General features: G+C 36.7%; 1 protein-coding gene across 1 annotated transcript; it reads left to right on the plus strand.

Moving 5' to 3' along the window:
- Window positions 1–1,994: 1,994 nt before the first annotated feature.
- On the plus strand, window positions 1,995–22,175 carry LOC100246000 (protein NRT1/ PTR FAMILY 4.5). Its single transcript, XM_059742433.1, has 6 exons — window positions 1,995–2,351; window positions 19,835–20,003; window positions 20,107–20,324; window positions 20,427–20,849; window positions 20,955–21,079; window positions 21,182–22,175. The coding sequence occupies exons 1-6, from the start codon at window positions 1,995–1,997 to the stop codon at window positions 22,173–22,175; spliced, it is 2,286 nt and encodes a 761-aa protein (XP_059598416.1).
- The last annotated feature ends 1,195 nt before the right edge of the window (window positions 22,176–23,370 follow it).

The raw sequence follows: 23,370 nt of genomic DNA on the forward strand, positions 1-23,370 counted from the left end.
CCTTCCCGAGTGTCCGCCATGGCTAGCTCCACCTTAGCTAACCTTGCCTCTATGTTGGCAATGACATCACAAGATTTATCCTTCTTGCCCATGCCCCATGCAACATGCTCGGTTTCCCTCCCATGGGTTTGCTCGCTAGTCTCCTCTACGTTAGAGCCTGACATGCTTCCTTTACTATGCCCGCTTCGTAGCCGCGCTCTGATACCACTTGTCATGAACTTAGTCTCTTCCTAAGCTCGTGCAACACTTAGACAAGTCAAGACACTTGATCTTGCTAAGTCATCTTGACTCCCAATGCTTAGCTCGCTAGGCTAATATGCTTACGACTTGAAAGCTTTAAAAAGCGTAGTAGGCAACTCTTAAAGAATGTGAGCTTTTATTACTCAAGGAAGCCTTTACAAATGCTTTGGGAACTCACTTGCTTGGTTTGGAAGTGATTTGGGTGGTGCCTTAGCCAAATGAGGGCTTCACCTATTTATAGGCACCAATGGAACTCTCTGGAACCTTGGAGGGTTCCTTACAACTCAAGAATAATCTAGAACTTCTTACACAATTCTATGTACAAACTTATGTACAAGAATATACAAGAGATTCCTAGAATTCTCTAAAAAGCCTTGGACTCCTCTCATGCCTTCCACTATAGTGTAGAGATGTATGGACTTCTCTACGCATCTCTAGAACCTTCCACACTCTTCTCACTAATGGCTAAATGTAGATGGCTCCAAGAGTCTCCAGAAGCTTCCTAGGCTCTATATAAACCTATGGGGAGGCTCATTTAAAGCATCTTATGACAGTGTGCATTGGACTGATAATGAATCTATTAGTGTTACCAAAGCTTCTTACCTCATAAGTCTTCGCTATAGCTATTTATCTTTGTGACAAAGTAACCATTGGGTGATCCAACCATATTGTCCTCATTAGTTTTCCAAGCAATTTGGGTATCCTCAAGACCTTCTGAGGGGTTTGCCATAGATTTTTCGTATTAGAACTTTAGAGGTGGTGTATCAACATTGGGAATCATGCACTAAGTTTGGTACCTACTCCAAATTTACTATACCAGATTATCATAGTCTTGAAGAGTTTTCAGTCACCAAGGCTTATGCGGATTGGTGGATCAGAGTGTGTAATCCTGATAAAGAAATTCCTACTGCTACTTGTATGAAGCCCCCTCCTAATTCTTCTCGACAAATACCATCAAAATCTTTAGAGAGTAGAACGTGCAAGAATGACTCAAGTGTTTCTATTAAGGAGAATGTTAAAAACAATGTTGAGAATGATTTTGATGATTTACCTGATGATTCAAGAGCTTTTTCTAGGTGCTCAATGGGTGGACATCAAACTAATATCTCTACACACTTAGAGCATGAGGAAACTATTTTCAATGGTGGTGGTACTCACTATCACAAGACTTTTAAGTAACATAACAATGCACAGGGTCTTTATGTATCAGACAACGACTCTAAAAATACAAGTGAATGTCACTTCAAATGCCAAAAGATTAAACCAAGCCCTGTGTACTATGATGAAATTAAATCTCATCATCTTGATGCAGGTGTCTTCTTTGTTGACATCCCAACTTCTACTTAACCGATGGAACTTGATGGTAAAGAGGTAAATTTTTATTTTTATTTTATTTTATTATTTTTCTTTTTTGCATTGATACTAACAAAAATAAATATTTGCCTTAGGTGGGGAGTGACAACCAATTTTTCGATGAATAAAATGAGTCATTTCCTAAGGATCGATTTGAAAATGTTGTTGCTACTCGGGAGTCAACGCTCTTTACCTTGACTATGCAACAAGATAATCACTCTATCATCTCATTACCTTTGCCTCATTCTTGTTTGGGTGATAAAGGTATTACTAACATCTTAAGTGATATTATGATTGAATCTCAAGGTAAAAAAACCACAATTGGAGATACAACATATGATGAATTGACACTTTTAGCAGTTGCAGGTTTATTTGTTGAACAACAATCTCCATGCCCTACTATGGTTGCTCCTTCTACTTCCATTCACACATTTGACATCAAACAAATCATCTTTAATGCCCAACGCCAAGTAGCACTTATGATAGGAGAAGACATTAAGAAGATGATTATCAAAACTTCCAATGAATGTCTCTCATTATTGAGAGGAAAAATTGATGAGCTTTTCAATGCTATCATAAAGATTGGAGTGGACCCTTCACCATTGAAGTTTCAGATTGAGAAGTACATGGAAAATGTAGATCAACTCGATGCAGTGCAACGTATCCATTCTATGAAGATATCTTTGGAAGTACAAAGTGAACGTTTATCTATTGTTGCGTCTCAGATTGTGGATGATCTAAACTCTGAGGGTGTACAAGCAAGCCGTTGTCAATCATTAAAGGTTGACTTAGCTACTCTCGATGCTAAACAAGAAGCAATTAAGAAAGAATTGGAACAACTAGGTATACAAAAAGAACGTCTTCACAACTCAATCTTATAAATCGATGAGATTATAGCCAATAAATGGAATGATGTCTCCCGTTTGAGGAAATAACACGTCAGTATTGCCCAAACCCCCGTGCTTACTGATGTCAATGTCAAGACTTTAAAGACCCTTCAAGAAGCCTTAAGGACTCAACATGACGAGCTTGCATGCTTGGTGTGGATGTGACCGTTGTACTTTTTTACTTAGCTTTAGCTCTCATTCTTTTACTTCATTCATTATTTTTATTTTTATTTTTATTAAGATGTAATAAAGTCTAGCATTTGTAAGCCAAATTTATTTATTAATGAAAATGAGACCTATTTTTTTTTTGTAGTGATTGAACTTAAGTTGTTTTCCCGAGTTGCCTACGTACCCTTCAAAGAGAGAAGATCAAATTAAACGTAGTTTCATTTTTTTTATTTTTTATTTTATGTATTTTTTTTTACGCTCTAACTTTTGCCAAGACTAAAAAAAAGATTTAATCTTGCGAGCATATGTCCTAACTTTTGCCTAAATTGCCTTTTCAAGTTTTTAACTTAGCGGATTTTCTTTTTTTGGTGTGTTGTACGCAGTTTATGCTCATGCAAGCCAGGAGCATCACTTGTCTTGAGTTTGATTGAAGGATGATAAATTCACATCATTGGAACAAATTTTAATTTAGGGTCAAAGATGACTTATTCTCAACCAAACTTGTGAAGACATTTCTTAAACATTTTGGAGAACAAAAAAAGTCCTTTGAATTTGTCTTGATTTTCTTCAGCCTTAAAAGTGGATGAATGACACTTTTGTATTGTGTTTAATATTCTTCCACGAGCTTGTTGAAGAATGTGTCAAGCTTGGACTTGATTTTAATCCAAGGATGGTAAACACGTGTTCTTGGAGCAAAATTTAATTGAGGGTCAATGATGACTTGATCTCAAGTAAACTTATCAACAATTTCCTCAAGAGTTTTGAAAAACCTAACTTTGTCTTCTTTATCTTTGAAGGTGGATGAATGACACTTTTGTTTGTGTTTGATATTTTTTTCACGAGTTTGTTGAAGAATGTTTGGAGTTTGATTTTGATTTTTGAAGCTTCATTTTTGGATTTAGCTTTTGGGTTGCATGACCCTTTTAAGAATGCGTTATGCTGAAAGAAAAGAACACTTGTATGTAGAAAAATTAGAGATTTTAGTTTGAAATCTCCCAATTTGACTTCTTTAATACAAAGAGTTTGTTTCTCGGTTTAAGAAGTTTGCCAAGAATTATTATTATTATTTTTATTACAGTTTAAGCACTTGTAGGATAGGAGCAATATGCAGTTTAGGCTCATGCTTTAAAGAGCATCACATCACTAGAATGTCGAGGTTTGAAAACATTTGTGGTAAAATTTGATGTCATCCTCTTTTCATCGTCGCTGGTGTAGGTGATGTTTGCACGACATGTCGCATAATCGTGGCCTTCGTCCTTAGATCGTTTTGCCCCCTTTATTTTTGTGGCATAAAGTGATGAATTCTTAAGTACCTAGATCAGTGCAATTTGTGTTTCCTCAAGAAGTTGTAACATTTCATGGATATTGAAGAGCAAGACTGGTAAGCATTATAAGTTTGCTACTATCTTATCATCTTCCTTGGTTTTGCTTGGTTCTGCACCAAAAACATTTTATTCATCTTTACCTTACTCATTTTCTTCCGAAATCTCATGACAAGAGACCATATGAGTTGATGTCACCATCCCTTTATTGAAGAACTCTGGAGGGAAGTATTCTCCTAAGGTGATAGGGGTAATGAACTTTTGTACCAAGAAGTCATCAACTTGTACAATCGCTTGTTTTCTTTTAGGTTTCTTTTCTTTTTTCTTCTTCGCATGTCAATGAATATTTTGCTTATGTTGTTTCTTCTTAGGAAGATTTGGGTATAGATGAGATTCTTGCTTCTTACAAGGTCTTCTTCATGTCACTAATATCCAGTCTCCTTCGTTATACGACATTGATTCATTATCAAAATAGAAGTTGAGAAAATAAATGTTAATCTTAAATGAGAAAAACACCCAAGAGGGGGGTGAATTGGGTTTTTCAAAAACTTTTTCAACACAACAAATTCAAGCACAATAGAAGCAAATATAATGAGATAGAGTTAGAGAATTCAAACTCAGATTTTATAGTGGTTCGATACTTCCTTGCCTACATCCACTCTCCTCAAGCTCCTAACCGAGTGAGGGTTCCACTAACTTGAATCTTCAACCAAGCTTCTAATCTCCTTTACACTTGGATTCCGACTCCAATGGACTCTTACACAATCTCTTCAAGATTCAACTCACTTGAAGACTTTAACACTCAATTTTACAAAAATGAATCCCTCAACCTAGCTCAAATACAAATCAAAGCTAGGATGAAATACAAAGGTGCACTAAAAGATATGCAAATGAAGATTTAATGCACTAAGAAAGAAATGAGAGCTTTTAAGGCAAGAAAAATTGGGTAGAAAATTAAATGCAAGTGTTCTCTATATCATAAATGAAGTGGAGCTCTCAATTTATAGGTTTCTAACCTTGGGAACCAAGAAAAAAAAATCAGCCTCAACCGGCCGAGTTAGGGGTTGACCGGTTCACTAGTCTTTAAAGCATTTAATGCTTTGGCAGGTTATCGTTGCTTCAACTAGACTTCGACCGGAGGTCGACCGGGAAAGAGGATACCTTAACTGAGAAGGGAAGGCTACTAGATGAGAGAGAGTGTTTTTAGCACTCCTCAACCAGACCTCGACTGGGCAAGGGGAATTGATCGACTGGTACCTTGGTCGGTTGAGCCGATTGGCCAAGTGCCTTGACCGGTTCAACCTTTTGGCCCCGAAAACCTATATTTTTCTATTTTTTTCTTTTCTAACACTTAGGTAAGGTCTTTAGGTAAATTAATATGCCAATTTTGAAACATTTTGTCTAAGGTACATTTGATAAAACTCAGGTTTTAATGAAATTGTAACTTTAAAGAATAAACCGAGTTTTCCAAAAATGCATGAAATGATATGTAAAACCTAAGTGCACCCATGCATTCATACATTTGTTTCCTATGATTAAAAGTCTTCCAAACATCTTGATCTTGTATCCATTAGGTTCTTTGATGAATTTCCAAATTAATACATGAGATTATTTACAATTCAAACCAATTAGTAACTTTACCATGGTTTGTTATCATCAAAACCTGATTAGTAGAACCCTTAAGCTAACAATCTCCCATTTTTTTATGATGACAAAACTTGGTTATCTAGGAGAAGAAAAATCTTCATCTCAAACCAAGCATGGATCAATCAATCAAAATATATGAAGTTAAAACCTAGATAATCAAGACATGTGAATTTTCAATAGGAAACAGTGTGAGTCATGAAACATATAGCATATCATATATAAGTCAAATGTATACGAAACATATAAGCCTATCATATATATGATCCAAACAAAAGATATGACAATGATATGCATGCAAGTCTCTTAGATCCTAAATATCTCTTCCCCTTTTGGCAACATAAAAAAGAAACGAATGGGGTCTCTATGAAATCAAGGCTAATGAGGTGGAGATGGAAACACAGAGCATAGGTAAGCCATCATCTCCTCATGCTGACTATTCTGGCAACCCTCAATGCACTCAATCATCTGTTGGAGATGCTCAAACGCAACCTAATGTTGATCCATGCGAGTCTCCATACGTTTCAATCTCTGCTACAGATACTCAAGCTGAGAGATGAAGCCAGTTTGATACTGATCCATGCAATCCTCCATGGAGTAGAATTGAGTATCACTGGCTACTGCAAGCTCCTCCATGCGAGTGATGAGAGAGCTAATCTGAGCAGATAAATCCATCCAAGACACATGATCAGGAGCGTGAGGTACTTGATGAGGTGGTATCTCTGTGTGAGGAAGCTTAGTGAATGATGGCTGAGAAGATGGTCCTGCTGTATAAGTCGGCTAAGAAAATGTGGCCTCAAACTGAACACCTTCTTACTAGAGTGGAGGAATGTCAAGCTTGGGCTCTCTCTATTGAAATCCTTTCTAAGGGTCTACTTCACCCTTCATTTCTCGTATATCGGCTTCCTCTTCTACTCCGGGATGCACTTGTCCTTGTCCCTGGGCCTGTGCTGGTGGTATTTCTACTCTCCTAATCCAGGGGTCTTCTCAAAATTCATCTGCCCCAAAGATTGCTCATCATATGTATTATAAATGCTAGAGGCCTCAAAATTTGTCTCTCTGCTTAAATCAACCCCGACACCCTTGAACACTCTAGTGAGGAAGTGACCATAGGGGAGTACACAGATCGTGTTCTCACAACATGAGATCATGTGCATCATTATCAAATGCCCCAAGTGAATCCATCTCCCCGTCACAATAGAGTCCACAAGGAATGCCTCATAATAGGAGACCTCGTCTCAATGTCCACCTTGTGGTAGCATAATAGAGCAAATCATGTGGTGTAGTATTCTGCTAATTAGGGTCAAACTATGGGGCGATGGTTTGTCCATCCCCTAGACGTCTGCAAGTCCGCACATCCTCTGAATGACCTCTCTAGGCTCGAAACCCGGCATAATGGGCCAAATCTTGGACTCGTACACCTTGAGTCCAACTGGAGCAATATCGAAAATATGGTAGATGTTCTCTAGGTCCAACCGAATCTCGACTCCTCTAACAGTGGAAATAATGGGGCCACCAATGCCATATGTTGCCCTCAAATAGAATGCTCGCACCAATGTCGGAAAAAACGGCTCTGAAATCGTCACCATGGGTAGCCAACCCATCCTACTTAACAGTTTCTCAAATCCGAAATACTAGAGTTGGGAGAAATTGATACTTCTCCCTGGAACTACTTTCCTCTGAGCAAACTTTTGTTTATATCGTTGGTAGTCCTCCATGGAGCTAAATAGGGCGGTGTCAAACCTCGCCTTTCGGTGAGCCTCTGGCTGAGGAGGTTGAGACGACTCAGTTGGGCGCTTGCCCTGTGCCCTAGAGGCAACCGACTCTCTCCTATGAGCCATGAGAAAGACAGAAACAAAGGAGACGAGGTTGGTAGAGAGAGAAACACTCACAACTAAAACCCTAGGTGTGCGGGAAAGAAAAAAAACCCTAGCTGTGATGCACAGGAGGAAGAAAATGCAGTCTAAAATCGAAATCCTAGTCTCTAATACTCCAAAAAATCCAATCCAAAGCCTTCAATTAGTCCAAACCTTGCTTAAACTGATCTCTGGAAGCCGAAATGTGAAAAACCCTAAAGAAATGAAGGAGAATAGTGGAGAAAACGACACATTGGAGTCTCTTTAAATCCCCAATCCTGATGAACCGGTCGACTAGTCCTGGTTTGGTTGACCGCCTGGTCAACACGGTCAATGGGTTTGACTTTTTACCTTTTGTGCATTTTCTCATTTTCTGATCTTTCTCTTGCATTTTTTAGTTGAAATCCCCAATTTTTTATGCCCAATGCCAAGGGAATTTTGATTTTTGGTCAAAATTTGACCATTTATCTAAGTATATGTGTATATGATGCATATGACATAAAATTCATGCAATCAAAAGGTATATTCATTAAGAATTCATTAAGCAATTATTAGATCATAAAGAAATCACCCATAGTTGTCTTCTAATATCAACAAATTGTTCTTCACTTAGAGGTTTTGTAAAGATATCGGCAAGTTGATATTTTGTGCTTACAAATTCAAGTGTTATGTCACCCTTTTGTTCATGGTCTCTAAGAAAAAGATGTCTAATCTCTATATGCTTAGTCCTAGAGTGTTGCACGAGATTTTTTGATATATTTATGACACTAGTATTATCACATTTAATAGGAACATGATCAAAAGATAAATCAAAATCACTAAGTGTTTGTTTCATCCAAAGAATTTGTGCACAACATAAACCGATTGCTATGTATTCGGTTTCCGTCGTTGACAAAGCTACCGAATTTTGCTTCTTATTATGCCATGAAACAAGTGAGTGTCCTAGGAAATGACAAGTGCCACTAGTGCTTTTTCTTTCAACCCTACAACCTGTAAAATCAGCATCCGAAAATCCAATTAATTCAAGGTTATCACTCTTAGGATACCATAAGCCTATGTCCATTATCTCTTTCAAATATCTAAGAATTCGTTTTACAGCTCTTAAGTGAGATTCTTTAGGACAAGATTGAAATCTAGCACATAAGCATACACTATACATAATGTCGGGTCTACTAGCGGTCAAATATAGCAAAGAACATATCATGCCCCTATACATAGTTGAGTCAATGGATTTACCTTCTCATCCTTATCAAGCTTGATGGATGAGCTCATTGGAGTCTTCATTGTTTTGGCTTATTCCATGTTGAACATTTTGAGAAGATCTCTTATATACTTTACTTGATTGATGAAAGTTTTTTCCTTTAGTTGCTTGATTTGAAGTCCAAGGAAGAAGTTGAGTTCTCCCATTATGCTCAGTTCAAACTCACTATGTATGCACTTAGAAAATTCTTCACAAAGAGAAACATTAGTAGCACCAAAAATGATATCATCAACATATATTTGAACTAAGAGCATATCCTTTTCTTTGGTCTTTATGAAAAGAGTTGTGTCAATTTTTCCCATTTAAAAACCTTTTTTCAAAAGAAATTTACTCAATCTTTCATACCATGCTCTAGGTGCTTGTTTCAAACCATAAAGTGTCTTTTTAAGTTTAAAAACATGGTTAGGAAAGTTAAAACTTTGAAAACTAGGTGGTTGTTCAACATATACTTCTTCATTTATAAAGCCATTTAAAAAAGCATTTTTCACATCCATTTGATTTAAAACAAAGTCTTTAAAACATGCAAAGGCAAGTAGCATCCTAATGGCTTCCAACCTAGCTATGAGGGCAAAGGTTTCTTCATAATCTATCCCTTCTTCTTGATTAAAACCTTGGGTTACTAATCTTGCTTTATTTCTAACAATTATGTCATTTTCATCCATTTTATTTCTAAAGACCCATCTAGTTTCAATAACACTTTGATTTGAAGGTCTTGGTACTAATTCTCATACTTCACTTCTTTCAAATTGATTTAACTTATCTTGCATAGCAATCATCCAATTTTTATCAACTAAAGCATCATTTATATTTTTAGGCTCAATTTGAGAGATAAAAACATGATTATTGCAAATATTTCTAAGAAATGGTCTAGTTCTTACCCCACTAGATGGATTACCTATAATTTGATCTTGTGGGTGGTTGATGACAAACTTCCAATCTTTAGGAAGGTATTAACTTGATTCACCTTGCACTTGTTGAGGAGAGGGTAGTGCCAATGATGATTCTTCTTTCTTGGGATCCTTTCTAATTTCTTCTTGTTACCTTCTATTTTCAATTTGCAATTTTTTCATGAAGGTTTTCAAACCTAAATCATCATCAAAACTCTCTCTTTCTTTGAGAGAATTATTAGATTCATAAAAAATAACATGGATGAACTCCCCTGCAACCATAGTTCTTTTGTTAAAAACTCTAAAAACTTTACTTGAAGTTGACTAACCAAGGAAAATTCCAACATCTGATTTTGTATCAAATTTTCCTAGATTATCTTTGGTGTTTAATATAAAACATTTGCACCCAAAGACTTTGAAATAGCTAATGTTGGGTTTCTTGTTTTCCCAAACCTCATAGGGAGTTTTCTTAAGAATGAACCTCAATAATATTTTATTTAAAACATAACAAGAAGTGTTAACCGCTTTGGCCCAAAAATATCTTGGTAAATTGTTTTCATTTAGCATGGTTCTAGCCATTTCTTAAAGAGTTCTATTTTTTCTTTCAACTACCCCATTTTGTTAAGGAGTTTTAGGAGCCGACAAATTGTGGTTAATTCCATGCTCATTGCAATATTATTAAAAATCAATATTTTCAAATTCTTTCCCATGATCACTTTTTATACAAGTAATTGTAAAACCTTTTTCATTTTGAACCTTATTGCAAAACTTTGAAAACTCATAAAAGGCTTCATTCTTTTGACTTAAAAATAAGACCCATGTACATCTAGAGAAGTCATCCACAATAACATATGCATAAGATTTTTCTCCAAGACTTGGTGTCCTAGAGGGACCAAATAAATCCATATGCAACAACTCAAGAAACCTAGATGTGGAAATGAATTTTTTTTTTTTTGAAAGAGTTTTTGATTTGCTTTCCCAGTTGACAAGCTTCACAAACTTTGTCTTTTTGAAAATTTATTTTGGGAAGGGCCTCTAACAAGTTCATATTTGTTGAGTTGGGAAATGTGGTTCATGTTAGCATGTCCCAACCTCCTATGCCACAACCAACTTTGATCATGCATGCTTGAAAAGCATCTATCATGACCATCATATTTTGAAATATTTATAGCATAAACATTATCACATCTATGGCCCATGAAGATGGTTTTATCATTTTGAATATCTTGAATGATGCAATGAGATGCTTCAAAAATCACTTTAAAACCTTTGTCACAAAGTTGACTAATGCTTAAAAGGTTATGTCTTAAACCATCTACTAATAAAACACTTTCAATAAGACAGGATGTGTCATTACCAATGGTGCCTTGACCAATGATTCTTCCTTTTGCATTGTCTCCAAAGGTAACATATCCTCAATTTTTCTTTGTAAAGAAAGCAAACTTGGATTCCTCTTCGGTCATGTGTCTTGAGCATCCACTATTTAAGAACTACTTATCCTTCTTTGAACCCTACAATATAAAACTCAAGTTGATTTAAGTACCCATATCCTTTTGGGTCTTTGATGGTTAGTAACCTTGGATTTTTCAATCCAAACATTTTTAGCTTTTGCATTTGAATTCTTTTGAGAACCATTTCTTAAAGGACATGTACTACTAATGTGCCCTCCTCTTCCACAAAAGTTGCAAGTAGTGGAAGGACTTGCACTTGTGGATTCTTTTACAAAATAGTTTTTAAAATACTTTTGATTTTTTGAAGACTAGAATCCTAGCCCTTGTTTGTCAAAAACACATTTTTGGCTAGTTATAATCATTTCAAAAGATTTTTGTCCACAAGAAAATATTGAAAGAGATGAGGTCAACCATTCATTTTTCTTTCTCAAAATCTCATTTTCTTTTTCAAGATGACTTTTAGAAATTTCAACAATTGAAAAATTTTCTTTTACTTCTTCAAGTTCTTTTTCAAGTTGTTGAATTTTCTTCTTAAGAGAAATATTTTTCAAACTAAGTTTTTCAAAATCCTCATACAATTCTTCAAAAACATCATGCATATCTTCATTACTAAAGTTAGAGTCTACCTCATCAAGTTCATCTATTGCCATGAAGCACATGTTTGCTACTTCTTTCTCATTTTCTTCTTCAGAGGATTCTTCACTTTCACTCCAAGTGGCCATCATTGTCTTCTTCATTCTCCTCTTGACTTCGCTTTTATAGAAAGGACAATCATATTTGTTAGAAATATTAGGCTAATCCAACCTATGGTAATCACCCTAGAGGGGGGGGGGGGGGGGGGAATAGGGTGATGATCTCTTTTTGCAAATTTAAACAAGTGAATGCAAGAGACAATTATATGCAAGTATATAATAAGCAATATATAGACAATTGCATATAAATTAAAGAGTAGGGAAGAGAGAATGCAAACACAAGAGTTTATAGTGGTTCGGCGCAACCCAACCTACATCCATTCTCCTCTAGCTTCAATCCTGAGCTTGCGGTTCCACTAATTCAAGGCTTCCAAACCAAGCCTTCAAGCAATACAATTGGATTATGGTTCCAATTCACCCTCTTGGACTTTTGGCTCCAAGCACCCTTTACACTTTTCAAGAGATATCCCACTCTTGAACAACCCCTCAAGTGATACCCCACACTTGAGAAACTTCCTCTCAAAGATTTACAAACAAAAGATCTCACAAAAATCCTAGCACAAGAACTTTAAGCTCAAATGATACAAGAAAACTAGGATTAAAAGGTGCACTAAGGATATGCAAGTTGTAGAACAATGGTGCACTCAAAAACACTCTTCCAAGGCTCAAATATAATCAAAAAAGGTTTGGGAAGGTTAAGCTCTTTAAACAATAAAGTTTGGAGCCTTTTTATAGAAAAGAAAAACCAAACTAGCCGTTTGGGAGTTCGACCGGTCGAGCTAGGGGTCGACTGGTTGACTAGCCGTTAGCATTAAATTCTTGGCAGGTGACCATTGGCCTCAACCGGACCTCGACCGGTCCTCGACCGAACCTCGACCGGACCTCGACCAGGAAGAGAAAGCCACTGGGAAAAAGAGAAATTTTTTGGCCTCCCTTGATTGGTACTCGACCGGACGAGCACAACCGGTCGACCGGTTCCTCAACCGGTTGAACCAGCTGGGCCATTTTTTGGCTCAACACCCAATCTTTTTCAACTTAAAACCTTTAAAAACAAGTTTGAAAGATATTTAACACAAGGTTTTAGTTGAAAATATGAAATCATCCAATTCTTAAGATATTTAAAACAATATTACTCTTGGATGATTTTGGTGCATAAACAAAGAATGAAATGCATGAAAGTCCTAATACACCAACAACCTTACAAAGAGATCTTATGAAGCTTGGATCTTGAAAAACTCTTCTCTTTGAAGTGGTCTTTTTCTTCATGATTTCTCATTGACTTGATTTGTCTTTATGATTGCCACTTTGGAAATCATCTTGCCTAATCACACTTGAAATATAATCATTAGTTCTAAACCTTGTTTTGTTATCATCAAAATCAAGATTAACCAAACCTTGGTTTCACAATATTTAATGTGTCCCAGTTTCTTGCATTTGAAACACACCAAATCTCTTTTCTTTTCTCATTTCTCTTTGTCACCATGAGATGAAGATTCCTTTTTAGAAAGGTCTCTTCTAGAAGTGAACCTTCTTCCTCTAAACCTTTCACCCTTCATGTATTTGTTGAGTTTTCTTGTGATGAGGGCTAAATCATCATCTTCTTCACTTTGTTTTTCTTCTTCAACATCTTCTTATTCCTTAGTTATAACTTTGAGAGCTATGCTCTTCTTCTTTTTGTCTTCACCTTCTTGTAGCTTCTTTTCCAAATTGATCTCATATGTCATTAATGACCCTATGAGTTCCTCCATAGGTAGCTTGGTCAAGTCTTTTGCTTCTTGAATTGCGATGACCTTTGTATGCCACTTTGATGGGAATGATCTCAAGATCTTCATCACATTTTCAGATTCTTTGTAGGTTTTTCCCAATGCTTTAAGACCATTGACAATGTCGGTGAACTTAGTGGTCATCTCAACAATAGTCTCATTTTCTTTCATAAAAAACAATTCATAACTATGAACAAGTAAATTGATTTTTGACTCTTTCACTTGATTTGTTCTTTCATGAGTTATTTCAAGCAATCTCTAAATTTCTTTAGTCGATTTGCATTGACATATTCTATTATATCCATTTCTATCCATAGCACATTGCAAAGTAAAAACGACCTTAGCATTTAATTGAAAATTTCTTCTATCAAGCTCATTTCATTCTTGCTTGGGTTTTGGAACCATGACTCTATCAACTAGTTTTGTAGGAAAAGTTGGACCATCTTCAATGACGTCTCATACATCTAAATCGGTTGATTGTAAATACCAAGTCATTTAAGTTTTCCAATAAGGATAGTCGGTTCCCGTAAAAAATTGAGCTCTATTTTTTGCAAAACTTTCAGTGTGAGATGAGTTTGATGGAATAACCATTTCCTCTTAGACGATTATGTCTTAAACAAGAGGCCTTGCTGTGATACCAATTGAGAAAATAAAGACTGATCTTAAATGTGAAAAACACCCAAGAAGGGGGTGAATTGGGTTTTTCAAAAACTTTTTCAACACAATAAATTCAAGCACAATAGAAACAAATATAATGAGATAGAGTTAGAGAATTCAAACTCAGATTTTATAGTGGTTCGACACTTTCTTGCCTATGTCCACTATCCTCAAGCTCCTAACCGAGTGAGGGTTCCACTAACTTAAAGCTTCAACCAAGCTTCTAATCTCCTTTACACTTGGATTTCGGCTCCAATGGGCTCTTACACAATCTCTTCAAGATTCAACTCACTTAAAGGCTTTAACACTCAATTTTACAAGAATGAATCCCTCAACCTATTTCAAATACAAATAAAAGCTAAGATGAAACACAAAGGTGCACTAAAAGATATGCAAGTGAAGATTTAATGCACCAAGAAATAAATGAGTGTTTTTAAGGCAGAAACAAGTGGTTAGACAATTAAATGCAAGTGTTCTCTATATCATAAATGAAGTGGAACTCTCAATTTATAGGTTTCTAACCTTGGGAGCCAAGAAAAACAAAAAGCAGCCTCAACTAGTCGAGTTGGAGGTCGACCGGTTCACTAGTCATTAGAGCATTTAATACTTTGGCAGGTTATCATTGCTTCAACCGGACCTCGATCGGAGGTCGACTGAGAAGGAGGATACCTCAATCGGGAAGGGAAGACTATTGGATGAGAGAACGCGTTTTTAGCACTCCTCGACCTGATCTCGACCGGGCAAGAGGAACCGATCGATCGGTACCCTGGCCGGTTGGCCTAGTGCCTCGACCGGTTCAATCTTTTGGCCTCGAAAACCTTTTTTTTTTCTATTCTTTTCCTTTCTAACACTTAGGGAAGATCTTTAGGTAAATTAATATGTCAATTTTGAAACGTTTTACCTAAGGTACGTTTAATAAAACTTGGGTTTTAATGAAATTGTAACTTTAAAGAATAAACCGAGTTTTCCAAAGATGCATGAAATGATATGTAAAACCTAAGTGCACCCATGCATTCATCTTAAAGTTGTTTCCTATGATTAATGGTCTTCCAAAAGTCTTGATCTTGTATCCATTAGGTCATTTGATGAATTTCCAAATTAATACCTGAAATTCTTTACAATTCCAACCAATTAGTAACTTTACTATGGTTTGTTATCATCAAAACCTGATTAGGAGAACCCTTGGACTAATAGAAGTGAAGAAAGGTGTCTTGACATGACACTTGTGTTTGCTATGGTTTCGGTGACTTGCATTGGATAGTACCGGTGCATGCCCCCAGTGTCGTAGGTGGAACATGTAATGAGACAAGATCAAGGGACCCAAATGTGACTATAACATGATTTGACTTTACTACTTCATTCAGATCTAGATGAATTCTTCCTTGGTTTACAAGTTTCAGTATGAGATTTTTTAAAATGAAACATTTCTCCATCGGGTGACTGATAATTCGATGGTAATGACAATAGTTCGGATCATTAACACGACCCATTTCTTTTGGACGTTTGCACTCAAGTAGCTCAATAACCTTTTTTTGGAGCTGGTATTCCAACATGCTAGGCATACTAGAGTCAGGAAAATGATACTTCTTCTCTTCTAATTTCTTCAAGGTGAATCGACACCTCTCATTTTCTTGGGTTGGTCTAGTCTCTTTTAATTCCTTCTTTTTATCTCGTGTTGAGATTTTGATAGGAGTTGTATTTACCGTCATTGACTCCTGGATGAGTTTTATTGAATTCTTATCACTTTCTTTCCCATTGTGTCTTTCTCTTTGCTGGTCAACGAGAAAGTCATTTTTAACACCATGGTTGGCTATACTGAGCTTCATATCATGTGCTCGAGTAACTAATTCTTCAAAGGTACGGGGTTGTAGCCCTTGGAGGATGTATAGGAGAACCTAATGCATTCCTTGTATGCACATCTCCACGATCGATACCTCAGATAATCTATCTTTGCAATCAAGGCTTAAATAACGCCAACGGTTGATATAGTCTACAACTAGCTTGTATTTCCATTACTTAGTGTTAGTAAGCTCCATCATGCTTATAGTTCATAGGGTGCCAAAGAAATGGTTGAGGAATTTACATTCTATTTGGTCACAACTATCGATACACTCAGGTGCAAGGTCTATGTACCAATCGAAAGCATTCCCTTGAAGAGAACGAACAAATTGTTTAACTAATAAGTCACCATCTGTACCTGCATTGTTACAAGTTTCAACGAAATGGGCAACATGTTGTTTTGGATTTCCTTTCCCGTCAAATGATTGAAATTTGGGAGGTTGATAACCCACAGACATACGTAGGTTATTAATCCTCTTAGTGTAAGGTTTAGAGTACATGAGCGTACTCTGTGAGGGTCCACCATACTGTGCTCTAATGGTGTTAGTTATCACGTCCTAAATTTGTTGGACAGATAATGATGCCACTAAGGTAGATTCCGTCTTTTGTCTCTCAACTCGCATTATCCTATACATATGTGGTACATCATCGAGAGGAGATGCAACATTCAGAAGGTGGTTGAGTCCTTGACTTGACTTACTCGTATTTTATACTTGTGCCTCAACTTTGTTTATGAGGGAGACTATTTGCATGTCTTTCTCCTCGACCGTCTTGGTGAGTTTGGTGATGGCATGAGCCATCTCTACTAATTGTTCCTCTACAAATGTAGTGTCAATTGCCATTACCAACATAGTCATTGAGAAGGGAGAAGTAAAAGAGTCGGAACGATTGAAGTAGTTTTCCTTATTTAACATTCCAGTTGGCGATTCGGAGTATGAGCTAGTGCTAGAGTTGGCATTGGTAACAGAGCAAGGAGATTTATCCCTAAAGTCCTATAGTGTTGAAGGGAGTTTTCCCCTGTTACGAGGACTATGGCTTTTTGCCCTCGAAGAAACCAAAGTGATGAGTGGTTGGTGTTCATCACTTATTCTTACCAGTTTTAGCAAACAAGCAGAGTCACTTGTTTGTTTTGTTGAGAGTGAAGATGTTGATTTTGCTTTGCTATGAATCATGGGGCCCGTAGCGGCGTCGTGTGTCGATTGTGCAATGACGATCTTGTCATTGCCTTTATTGACATGCACAACTTGAGTTCTTTTGGGTGTCATTGATGTAGTAATGATAAATCTTCTAACAAAAGAGATGAGAGGTAGAGATGTCCCACCGGGCATGCCAAAAATTTGTACGCACAAATTTCGAAAAAAATTTTGTCCTGCAAAATTAGCAAAACAAATAGGAAAATAATGCGAACAAAATATTTATTGAAATTAAAAATATTGTGGGTACAATTTAAAAAATAATATTCTTTCCAAAAGAATATTTTTCATCTTATCCTTTTGTCTTGATCACACTTTGGAAGACGACGATGACGTTTTCTTGATTTTAAAGATCAATCAAGGGTCACAAGTGGCTTATACCCGAATGAATTCGTTGAATGACGAAGAACGCGTGTAGCAGTTCTTTTGCTATTTACCAAATTTATAGGGAGATTTGATGAAACTTTTTCTTTTGTTGTGAAACCTCTTTTCCCTTACGAAGTTGCCTTTGGATTTTCTCCTTAAGATTTTCTTTTCTGGATTTTTATGATTTTTCCAATTTCTCTCTTCGACTTCTATTTATAGGTAAAGATAGAAAATTTGAATTTCAAATTCCCAAATTTTAGTTGCTTAATTCAAGAGATTTAGTTCCTTAATTTTAACAAATTTTCTTCCGGGATGTTTTACAAATAAAATAATAATAATAATAATAATAATTTTCTTCTTATTATTATTATCCTTCTTATAGTTAGAGATTAGAGAAACTTATCTATAAGAAGATTTTTTTTTTTAATTTAGTCATTTTGAAGACCAAATTAATGGTAATTTAATCCACTAATTTTTTTTTTTTTTTTTTATGTCTATAGCTCCCATGTGAGCCTTTGCTAATAATGTCATCATCTTAAGCTTATAGCTCAGAATCAGGTTAATTTTCTTAAGCATGACATCTTATGATCATTACTAGATATGAACAAATTGATTATGTGAAAAAAAGACTTCCACTGGCCAGAGTATGATTTCATTGTTTAACTGTGGGAGGATCACAAGGAGAAGTAATTCTTTGATCCACGTTTGGGGAGAAAATTTTCTTCTTTTTCCTCCAGTGACAAACTTAGCTTTTGATAACAACTCGCAACAGGAGAGGACAAGAACATAGCCGGCTTTGTTTGACAGCAAAGGCATCAAGGCAAATCACTTAAAATTAAATGTCGAAACCAATTAAGTAAGCCTAGCTTAATCCGCCTATCGAACAAGATAAAGCATTCAGATTCCCAATGGATTCCCTATCCTACTAAGTTGTTTAAGATGATCAAATATGCCAGAGATTTTCACCATCCACTAGATATGACTTGAGTTAATAACAAGACATGGTTTTTGTCATACAACTATTAGGGTTGAGAGGAACGAAACTTGGACTGGACTCCTACAGATTCTTTATGTGACAACCATGCATGCATGTCCTTTCATCTAATTCATCACTGGGTCTCCAAAGACCTGAAAGATCCTCAGTTGTGTTTTTAAAACCTAAAAAAAAAGTAATTGGATTATTGGGCCATCATATTTGACAACAAGGGTCATGATCTGGTGCAGTTCTCCCTCTGAAATAGAAATCATGGAACTCCTTTTCCTGAGAAAGAGGGGGTTGACATTCATTTGGCCTTGTCCTAGCAACTCAATCAGTCCATCTATATAAACACGGTTGCTTTCATATGGGACACAAAATTAGTGCCCTAGGCATGGGCACAAAAGGATGATACACCCACATGTTACAAAATTCGAAGCAAAAACCTTTTAATACTAAAATTCTTATATATATATATAGGGTTCCAATAGAGAAATGTATGTGCAATTGCAATAGTGAGGAAAAAAAATTGTAAGTGCAGTAGCAATTATGAGAAAAACGATAATTTTTCCACTTTCATTCAATTAGTACATAGATTCTTGATGATGGTGCATTCGTGGGTATATATATATATAGGAATTAGATTGATCATCAAACTGTATTGAAAACTCTTATCCTTCTTCGTTTACATAGGTGCAATTATGAAGAAAAAGAGAATATTTATCATTATAATGTTTTATCTTCATTTGATTAATAGATTTTTGATATTGGTATGCTCCGTGGATGTAGAGAGCACATTAATCATGGAACAAAGTTAAAAATATTTTGCATCTTTCTTTATTTTTACTTGTGTGTATATATATAAACCAAGAAATTTCACTTTTCATTCTTCAAAGAGAGCAACTAATTAGTTAGTTCTAGCTGGTGCCTTGTAGGACCGTAGACAGGATTAATAGGCAGCCAAACACTTGTAAAATAGTCACTAACAACGATAAGTAAGATGCCTTGAGTCCCCATCAAACAAACCTCATGGCTTGAGCTCATGGGCCATAATCAAACACAGAGTAAAATGTCTACATGTATAGATGCCAGCCGAATTTTCACGCGAGAGACAACAAAATGGATAATGAGATGGGGCGATGGATATTATGCCATTCACCGTTATAAACTAGGGTTCTACGTGATATATGTTGAAGTCTCACGTCTGCGTAAGCGTCTCTCCTAAGTGCCCTCACCTAAACCAGCTCTCAACTCTCCACCATGGTAAAGTACTCTCAAGCCATTTTCATTGTGGACTTCATCATCATATTCATCATCTGGTTCTCTCATATGCATATATACTTTCTTCACACAGGGAGGTCAGGAAGCTACCAAGGCAGGCTACAAGTCCCTTTTCGAAAAGGCTAATAACGGAAAAGGCGGATTCAGAGCTTCCATGTTCATTTACAGTATGCTAACTACACTAATCCAATAAGTTGATCCTTTTTTAATATGCTGTTCTTGATATTGAGTTCAAATGTATATTTTATTTCTCTATAATTTGTTGTACAGTCTTGACTTCACTAGAGAACATGGGTTTCGTAGCAAACATGGTTAGCTTGTTCTCGTACTTCTATGGGTTGATGCATTTTGATTTGAGTGGTGCTGCTAACACTCTTACAAACTTCATGGGTGCAACTTTCCTGCTGTCCCTGGTCGGGGGCTTCGTTTCAGACACGCTCTTGAGCAGACTTAATACTTGTCTTATTTTTGGAACAATTGAATTACTGGTAAAGATTACTTACTTCCAATCCCTACCACATGGGCTCACACACAAGTGTTCCTTTCATTTAAATAATCTAGGTCATAGTGGAGTCATGTTGCGTTTGCAGGGTTTGATGCTGATGACGATCCAAGCTTACTCGAACAAGCTGCATCCGGCTGATTGTGGCAAGCCAAGTTGTGTTGAAGGAGGTACAGCAGTCATGTTTTACGTTTCGCTGTGTTTGTATGCGTTGGGTTCTGGTGGAGTTAGAGGAGCTCTTCCTGCACTGGGTGCTGACCAATTCAACCAGAAGGATCCAAATGAAGCGGAAGCTCTCGCCAGCTTTTTCAACTGGGTCATACTCAGCGCCACTGTTGGAGCGTCAGTGGGAGTAACAGTGATCGTGTGGGTTAGCTCAACAGTGACATGGTACTGGGGTTTTTTCATATCACTGGTAACTGCCTTCATTGGTTTTATTGTTCTTGCCCTTGGGAGGCGTTTCTACCGCATCCAACCCCATGGACAGAGCCCCATCATAAGGACTGTGCAGGTCGTTCTCTCTCTCTCTCTCTTACACCCGGAAAATAACATGTCCACACTCAGCGTTATGCCTTATAGCATTTAAAAGAGTTCATTTTGTTGGTTTTTGACGCAGGTTATAGTTGTGGCAATTAAAAATCGAAGTTTGTCACCACCAGAGAGTCCTGGTGAACTTTATGAGATCAATGATCAAGTAACAGATTTTACTGACCCAAAACTTGCACACACTGACCAATTTAGGTGATATTCTTCATATCCATAGTACATAATGGATTTTTTTTTATTTTTTTTTGAAGAGTAAGATAAAAGACATGAATGTATTGTTCCAATTTGTTGAAGCAGGTGTCTAGACAAAGCTGCTATTCTTGGCAAAGACTCAGAGCCAAGGCCATGGGAAGTTTGCACAGTGACCCAAGTAGAAGAAGTCAAGATCTTAACAAGAATGTTGCCTATTTTATTCAGCACGATCATAATGAACACATGTTTAGCACAACTCCAAACATTTTCAGTACATCAAGGAAATGAAATGGATCGCTTTCTTGGCTCTTTTGAGGTTCCTGCATCATCAATCCCTATAATCCCTCTAGTTTTCATGTCCATTCTCATTCCAATCTATGAGTTCGTTTTTGTTCCTTTTGCGCGTAAGATCACTGGCCATCCAGCAGGGATCACACAACTTCAAAGAGTTGGAATTGGGCTAGTTCTCTCAGCCATTTCCATGGCTGTAGCAGGCCTTGTGGAAGTGAAGAGAAGGAACGAGGCCCTTGAAATCCCACCCAGGAAAATAAGTCTGTTTTGGCTCTCCTTTCAGTATGGAATTTTTGGGATTGCAGACATGTTTACTCTTGTGGGACTGTTGGAGTTTTTCTATAAGGAAGCACCCAAAGGCATGCGATCACTGTCTACTTCCTTTACATGGGTGTCACTGTCTTTTGGCTACTTCCTGAGTACTATCTTTGTTGATATCATTAACTCTGTAACCAAGAGAATAGCTCCAAGCAAGCAGGGATGGTTACATGGATCGTATATCAATAAGAACAACCTGAATCTCTTCTACTATTTCTTAGCCATCCTGAGCTGCATCAACTTTGTAAACTATCTATACTGGGCCTCGTGGTACAAGTACAAAGCAGAAGATCGTCCCGATACTGAGCTAAAGCTAAAGGCTTTGAGTGCTCCTCCTGTGTTCAGGAAAGAAAGCACTCAAGATAATATTGGAGCTATAACAAACGGGGCAGCTTCTGCTGAACACACAGAGGATGCTAAAGAAGATGGTGGCAAATTGTTAAACCCAGCCTCTGAATCAAGAAAGTCAGATGCTCACACTGGCTGCTAAGTACTTAATTGTATGCATGGATCGTTCTCTCTCCATATATACATATTGGTGTTTTTGTTTGTTAGCTCTTTGAGAAGCATTATCAGTGAGAAGGGAATGTGTTATGATGCCTAGAATTAAAAAGCCACATTTCACAACATTTGCACGTCTACTATTTCAATTCTCATAGATGTAATAAAATTTTAAAAGCTTGAGTATGAAGTAAGCAGCTACAGCCTTGCAATAGATTTGTTATGTTTTCTAGCGTGAAGATTTTTCTGTTTGCTTTCATTTGGAAGACCCAGTGCCATTTTGATATTCTACTTTCAGGAGGTTTTGAGACCGTGGCTAGAGAGGGCTAGGCTGGATGAGCCCAAGCTGATGAGTTCCAGCCCATTCTGAGCCACAACCTAATTAACGGTATATCTCACACTGCCCAACCTCAGTTTGAGTCTGCCACGGACTAGCATGCACTCAAGTGATCATTATGGTTACCTGATACGAGGCAGTGTTCAGGCCAGCCCAACTTTAAACCCCAGGATGAAAATCTCCCTCAAAATTAACTCAAAGGATGCTGGTCAAATGGACAGAAGTTGTGTAAAGAGCTATGTCTTCCCGAGCAACCAAAATCCTATAACTGATCATTTCTTCTGTTCAATACAACTCAATTAAGAAAATTTTCTAATTACAAAAGTTGTGATTCATTTCATTATACATACATGAACTCCTCTTAACTTTATATAGTTGAGAGCGGATAGTTACAAATAATATCAAAGTCAAACAAACTCTCACATTAAGGTATCCATTTGTCCGTTAAGGGTTAATTGAGATATCCTAAAAAAGCCCATAACTCTATACATATATATGAACTCTTAACCTTGTAGGCAATATATATATATATACAGAGAGTGAGAGTGAGTCCTTAATTATAGAAGTTTCTTAACCAATATATGATTCCCTATACAAGTGGAAACAAATAAACCATGACAAATTAAAATTGAATTTTGAGATTCTCAAAATTTGTAAATATAGCTACAAACAAATTGATTAAAACTATATTTTTGAGTATTGATCATCAGGCTTCATAAACTAATTTAATTAATGGTGTCATATGTCTAGCTCTCATTAGGATAATTCCAGGATTCAATCAATCCAGAAAGGATAGGATATGGCTCCCAGCCTTCATATCAACCACATATCAGCAACAAGAACAAAA

The sequence above is a fragment of the Vitis vinifera genome, chromosome 14 (genome assembly GCF_030704535.1).
Source record: "Vitis vinifera cultivar Pinot Noir 40024 chromosome 14, ASM3070453v1".
Lineage (NCBI taxonomy): Eukaryota > Viridiplantae > Streptophyta > Magnoliopsida > Vitales > Vitaceae > Vitis > Vitis vinifera.